Below are 7,500 nucleotides of genomic sequence, written 5' to 3' on the forward strand. Positions count from 1 at the left end.
GCGTGGGCGACTGGGCGTCCCGCGGGTACAGTATTCCACTTTCCTCCAGCCACCACACAAAGGCCTTCTTTTGCACACTGGGAGATGGACTTGGCATTAACTTTTTTTTGCTCACCGGCCACTATGGCTAGTGGTTTTCCCCCAGTCAGTAGCCGTTCAGCCTTCCTACTAGCCACAGTTTTTTTTTAAGTTTCACAGCACAAACTGTGGATGGGATGCTGTGAACAGAACTGTGACTTACTTCTGCTGCCAAACCAAAAGGATGAACGTTTTTTTTTCTTCCATTGCTATCAATGCATATTAAGCTATGTCTCCTAAAAGCTAATATATATTTATCTTGTCTGAAGAGTCTCATATTCTCAAGTATGCTGTTCTCGCCTCATTTTTGTCTCTCCTCTGTGTTATTACAATTATCTGTCTATTTATTTCTCCACGCCCTGACTTTATTTCTAGATGTATTTAAAACAAGCGGACTCTCCCCTCTTTAATTCTCTCGCCCTTTCTATTGCTCTTCCCTGTTCACCACAATCTGTCTGTCACTCTTTCTCTCCGCATCTCATCACACACTCTCTCTCTGTCTTTCCCATTCTCTCACTCTCCCCTTTTCCTTGCCCATCATCTGTCCATTTCTTTTTATCTCTGCGTCTTTCCCCTCTTGTCTTTCTCCCGTCCCCTCCACATACCTTTTCTCCCTCTCTCCTTGCCTTTTCCCATTTCCTACTCTTCTCTCCTCTGTCTGCCTGCTCTCGCTCCCTGCATCCTCTCTCTCTCCATCTCTCTCTATCATTCTCTCTCTCTTTCTCCCATTTTCTCCCTCTCTACCACCCATCTCTCTCTCTTTCCCTCTCAATCCCCTCTCTGTCTCCATCTCTCATTCTCACCCCCCCCTGCCTCCCTTTCTCTCCCTCTCCATTCCCTCTCTCTGTCCCCTCTCTCCATCTCCATCTGCTCTCTGTCCCTCTCTCTCTTTCTCCATCCACTCTCTCCGTCCCTCTCTCTCCATCTCTATCCTCTCTCTCTCCCTCTCCACCTCTTCTTCATGTCCTCTCTGTCTTCCCTCCTCTCCTACTCTCCTTCTCCATTCCTTTCTCCTCCTCCCTCTATCTCTCTTGTCACAGTCTAGTGAAACCGTCAGCTGTATCAGTAACTCTGCCATTTTGGTTAATGTCTGTCTCTGTCTCCACCACCCCCCCCCCCCCACACACACACACACCCCGCCGGCAGCACCATGAGTGTGTGACCAGTGGGGAGTACGTGCTGTCTCTGCAGTCCCAGAAGCAGGGCGACTGCCCGTCTCCCCAAAGGGCCTCGGGCTTCGCGGCCGCCTGTGTGGAGAGCTGCGGCACAGATAAGGAATGCTCCGGCACCAAGAAGTGCTGCTCCAACGGCTGCGGACACACCTGCCAGACTCCAGCGAGCCTCTTCAAGGGTACGCAAGGGGGCTGGCAGGGCTACAAGCTGGGGACTGAGAACTGGGGGATGGGGGGTGGGGGTGGGGAAGCCGATTGGGGATAGACAAAGGGGTCAGTTCTCTGGGGCCCATAGAGAAAGGGGTCCCAGAAATGGGTCCTTATTATATCGTTACATTCACCTTTCAGATGACTTTGTACTGGGCCCAGCCAAAGCTGTCAGCGGCCCTGGGTGGGGGCTGTGGCCTGGGGATGGGGTGGGGGGGGGGGGGGGGGGGGCTGTCTAGTCTGGCCTGGGAATAGAGAGATTACTCCTCTGGCCACTCCAATGCTGTTGCTGCTGCTGTTACTGCCTGAATGTGATGACAGATGTGCAAGTAGAGGAGCCTGAAAATCCAGGCTTTTACGCTATAAGCTGAAAGCCAGTGGGATCTTTTCAGTTACCACCGCTTTGGTCTGAAGGGAAAAAAAGTGAATTTTAGTTTTGTGATTCTTTTTATAATCTTTTTATAATGTATATCACATACATATTATACACACATAGATATACTGTGCTTACAGTGTTAGGAACATGAGCAGGGAATGAGACATCATAAATGCTTTGTGATGCTTGTTCTTTGTAATTTTGTTGTAATGAATATTACAAATACATACATACTGTGTTTTGATTATTGTTATGATTGTGTTGTAATATACATATACATACTTATACATATACATATACATATACATATACATATACATATACATATACATATACATATACATATACATGCTGTACAGATACATTACAGTGTTTGGAACATGAGCAGTGAATGACACATCGTAAATGCTCATCTGGTTCACATCCCGACAGGTGTTCCGCTGAAGCCAAAGAAGGACATGTCCTTCTCGGAAGACCTCTTGGGACATCTGGAAGTGAAGTGGACGTCCAAGTTTAACGTGTCCATCGAGCCCGTCCTGTACATCCTTCAAAGGAGGTGGAACTACGGCATTCACCCGAGTGAGGACGAGGCCTCGTCTTGGCAGACTATCCTCATGGTAATGACATTTCCACCCTTCATGCAGGTTGAGTTGCTTGAGGAAGGTCAATGGACCGAAACGTCACTATTACACGCTGCAAATGTGGACCGTGTACGAGAGCGTTCTCGTCTCTAATGGAGGTGACCCAGGTGTAGAATTCTACACAAAAAAAACGTCCTTTATTCAATACAAGGCAAGCTAAACACTGTAGTCATCTGTGAAGCTCCAGTCAATTCACATTTACATTTAATAGATTACATGTCACAACCAAATACAATTTTTCACATACAAATTTCAAACTTCAACAGAGTTCTCCCCTCCCACCAGTTGTCGTTTCTCAGTTCACTTGTTCCAGATCCTCTGACTGTACATATAAAGCTAGTACAAGCGTATGGTAAGATTAAGCTATGAACAGGATATAAACAGTCATTCACAGACTTTTTGTCCATTGACAAAATAGGTTACCTTGTACTTATACTGTATACTGTACATGTAACAATATGTTACTATTTTTTTGTTTTTCAATTTGTATTTTTGGGGGGATTTTCTTGCCTTTATTTGATAGCACAGTGAAACATGAAAGTAATGGGAAAGAGAGACAGGAGGATCTGGAAATGACCTTAGGCCGGAATCGAACTGGGGTCTCCATTATTAATAGTCAGTTCCCTAGCCATCGAACCACGGCCAGGGCCTATACCATATATTTCAATGAGTTACCCCATGCTGTACATACAGTACCAGTGCCGTGGTAGTGTCAAGGCCTGTACAGTCAGTGGTACATTTTTTTGTAAGGGAAGCTGAATGTTAAACATATTTGGAAGACAAATGCTCTTGCTGTCTGCGAATGCAGAGAGATTAAACATATGAAGAGCTCTGTGGAAATAACAAACTTAATGGTATATCCATTCCAGACGGGCTCGACTAATCAGGAGTAATTGCTGGTTGGATTGGTCAGCTGGTATGTCTGCTGTTGGTGAATAACGAGTATTCAAAGTCTCACTTAAAATCCTCAGTGCCCCCACATTTGGTCACCGGCCGGCCACGCTATGGAGAAAAGGCCAGCTTCAACAGACAGACCTTTCTAAAAGAAAAAAACAAGATATTTAGGGAATTGAGGATTACATTACCACATTGCATATTGAATATCCAATTGCAATGTGTTTTCTTCAAATTAAATTATACATTTAAAAATGGAATTGCAATTTATTCATTGAAATGCCATTTGTATGGTAATTTTTGTAATATTTTTTGTGCACATATGCTTCTGTACTATTGGTGCATAATGAGTATACAAACAATGTCTCACAAAGTCTCAGTGCCCCCACATTTAGTCGTTGGCCGGTCACGTTAAAGGGACACTGTGCAGGAAATGGTCAAAAAAGGTACTGCAACTATGCTGCTCATTGAAAATGTGTTGCCTATTGCCAAATTTGATCTTTTCATGAAAGTTTACTAAGTAATAAATTAATATTTTCTAGTATGGCCCAAGTACAGTCATTTTTGCAGCTAAAAATTGTTATTTCTGAAAATTCAAAATGGCGGACCATGGAGAAGATCCCCCTTTTCATGTATGAAAAATGTATTTTTTCCAGTCATAATGAATACTTAGAATTTGATGGTGGTGATAAGTATTCATGAAAAAGGTAACATTATTGAATGGGTAGCATGAATTCTGGAAATAAACAACTAAAATTCTCACACAGTGTCCCTTTAGGAGAAAAGGCCGGCTTTCTATGCTTTCTAGAACAAGAAAAAGAAGATATTTATGGCCCGAGGTCATAGCATGCAACATGTTCACCCCTGCAGTGACAAAGCTACTGATGTCCACCCCATGAATCAGGATGCTTCCTTCCTGAACACATACACACACACACACACACACACACACACACACACACACACACACACACACACACACACACACACACACACACACACACACACACACACACACACACACACACACACACACACACACACCTCCCTCCCTCTGTTTCTCTTTCTCTTCGTTCATCCTTTCTTTCCCTCCCTCCCTCCCTCCCCACTGACTCTCTCTCTCTCTGTAGACCCTCTGAGCTGTTCACAGTTCATCCCTCCCCTGCTCAGCTCAGCTCGGCTCAGCTCAGCTCAGCCAATCTGGAAGCAATCTCCTGCACACGCTCAGATATGCAATTACATCAGTCACAGGCGATCGCCACAATTACATCGAGTGTCGTCATGAGGAACCATGTCGACTCTCGAGTTGGAAGCCATCATTACGTCTTCCGCATTGCTGCTGCAGTAACGTCTTCCCATCCCGCCAAAAGCAGCTTGTGTTCGGGTTTTCTTTTCACCCCCCCACGGACCGACAAAAAAGATATCTCTGTGTGACACAATGCTCTGCTTTTTTTGTTGCTTAAAGCAGAATATCCATCAGTATCACTTGAGACGAAGTGGGATGTAACAGTGACACAATCGGGTCATTGTGCTTATGCTACCCCCTGTATTGCAATGCTTGGGAGACAGGCGGCAGCGGCTTGAGTAATGGGGAGAGGGGGAGAGGGAGCAGCAGAGGGGTCGGAGGTATTTCCCTTGGCAAGCTGTCAGCGCCGGGACAGAGATATCGGCCTGTAGTCCATCAAGTCGCGGCCCTGGCTCCTTATCTGTGTGGCGCAGGGGATGGAAGGCCTCCATCAGCAGAGAGAAGTGCCCATCTGTCTTCCTTGAAGCTTTTGCACTTCTGTAGCCAGCCAAGCCCTGTGCCCTTTTCACATTTTCACACATCACGTTAACCTCTGTTCCCTTTGGGATCCATTTTCCATCCTCGGTCCCTCTCCCATTTTTTTTTTCATTTCCTCTTTTTTTCAGCCAGCTTTCCTCCATGTTGTCCATCATGTGTAACCATATGCCCATACCCCTGTCTCATTTCTCTCACTGTCTTTTTTTTAACCAACGTTAGTCTTTCCATTCCTCTTCTTTTCCTTGTACATTCACCCTCCTCACCTTTCTCAATAATCTCTCCCGTCTTTCCCTCCCCTTCCCCCCGCCCTCTCTCCCTCATGTCAGACCATAGAGGAGCGAGCCGTGCTGAAGGACGTTCGACCCCACAGGTGGTACCAGTTCAGAGTGAGTGCGGTGAACAGCCAGGGCACCCGAGGCTTCACCACCCCCAGCAAGCACTTCTTCTCATCCAGAGGTGAGTGAGAGGTCTTCAGATCAGAGGGTTCCAGGTTCGATTCCCACCCTGACCAATTAGAAGATGGTGTATCCCGTTTTCCACACCTTCATCCATGGCTGGAGTGCCCTTGTACCATGTACTGTACCATGGTAGAAAAGTTTTGGTAACACTTTCTATGAAGCCCACATCTACAGTATATCACGAAAGTGAATACACCCCTCAGAGTTTTGCAGATTTTTGAGTATATCTTTTCATAGGAAAGCATTACAGAAATGTAACTTTGACACAATGATTAGTGACCTTTTAACAACATATTTAACCGCTTAAATTTCTTGTTCACTCAGAAAAAAACTAAATACAGCCATTAATTTTTGAACATGTACTCACAAAAGTGAGTACAACCCAGATTAAAATCCGGTAGAGAAGGGGCTATGTTGGCTCGAATCGTCTCGAAATGAAACGAAATGAAAAGGGATGACAAGGGAGGTCATCAGTGTGCGTTTCAATCTTTCTTTGCATTGAACTTTTAAAATTTGAGTCTGCATCTGGCTTAAATAGATTGGTGTGAGATTTGAATGCAATCCTATGGAGAATATCATGATCTGCTTCAGTAGTCTCAGTGCATGTTGACATGCATGTTTCTTTTAGGTGTATTTCAGATTGCCAATGTTGACAGCATTCATGCATCCCCAAATCATGTCAGTCCCACTGCCATGCTTGGATAGTGAGAGGATACACCTTTTTTGTAAAACTCACTTGTTTACCACCACACATGCTTGACACCATCTAAAGCAAATTTGTTTATCTTGGTCTCAAGAGAGATGAACAGACCAAGGATATGGATCACTGGAACCATGTCGTGTGATCTGAAGAGACCAAGATAAACAAATTTGCCTTAGATGGTGTCAAGCATGTGTGGTGGTAAACAAGTGAGTTTTACAAAAAAGGTGTATCCTCTCACTAGCCAAGCATGGTAGTGGGACTGACATGGTTTGGGGATGCATGAATGCTGTCAACATTGGCAATCTGAAATACACCTAAAAGGAACATGCATGTCAACATGCACTGTGACTACTGAAGCAGATCATGATATTCTCCATAGGATTGCATTCAAATCTCACACCAATCTATTTAAGCCAGATGCAGGCTCAACATTTAAAAGTTCAATACAAAGAAAGGTTGAAACGCACACTGATGACCTCCCTTGTCATCCCTTTTCATTTCGAGACGATTCGAGCCAACATAGCCCCTTCTCTACCGGATTTTAATCTGGGGTGTACTCACTTTTGTGAGCACATGTTCAAACATTAATGGCTGTATTTTGTTTTTTTCTGAGTGAACAAGAAATTGTATGCGGTTAAATATGTTGTTAAAAGGTCACTAATCATTGTGTCAAAGTTAAAGTTCTGTAATGCTTTCCTATGAAAAGATATACTCAAAAATCTGCAAAACTGTGAGGGGTGTATTCACTTTCGTGATATACTGTATAGCGCATTATGAGCACATTTATAACAACTTATAATGCACATCATAATCATAGTGCATTACGACTACACTCATAACGCTTCATGATGGAGCATATCAACAGTCATGAATAACTATAAATCTAGCTTATAAAGCATTATACATCTTAGGGTGTTTTGAGTGCTCGCGAATGGTTATAAACCACAGCCACTGAAGGGGCTTATAATACATTATAACGGTCATAATGCACTATGATTAATTATGATGTGCATCATAAGATGTTATAAATGCGCTCATAATGCGCTATAGATATGGGCTTCATAGAAAGTGTTACCAAAATTTTTGTAGTCGCTATTACAGTGTTATACTGGTGGAATGGCATGCATTAAGGGCATACCCAAGGCACCTTAACCTGTACTACTCAAGGGACTGTAATCAATAATACCC

At 43.9% G+C, this 7,500-nt stretch overlaps 1 protein-coding gene across 1 annotated transcript in view; it reads left to right on the forward strand.

The window, feature by feature from the left end:
* Positions 1-7,500, forward strand: part of anos1b (anosmin 1b) — a 76,412-nt gene that overhangs the window by 36,734 nt on the left and 32,178 nt on the right. Inside the window, exons 4-6 of the mRNA XM_063200874.1 lie at positions 1,225-1,429; positions 2,266-2,450; positions 5,478-5,607. Coding sequence (XP_063056944.1) covers positions 1,225-1,429; positions 2,266-2,450; positions 5,478-5,607 — 520 coding nt within the window. The remainder of the gene's footprint in view (positions 1-1,224; positions 1,430-2,265; positions 2,451-5,477; positions 5,608-7,500) is intronic.

The sequence above is a fragment of the Engraulis encrasicolus genome, chromosome 6, assembly GCF_034702125.1.
Source record: "Engraulis encrasicolus isolate BLACKSEA-1 chromosome 6, IST_EnEncr_1.0, whole genome shotgun sequence".
Lineage (NCBI taxonomy): Eukaryota > Metazoa > Chordata > Actinopteri > Clupeiformes > Engraulidae > Engraulis > Engraulis encrasicolus.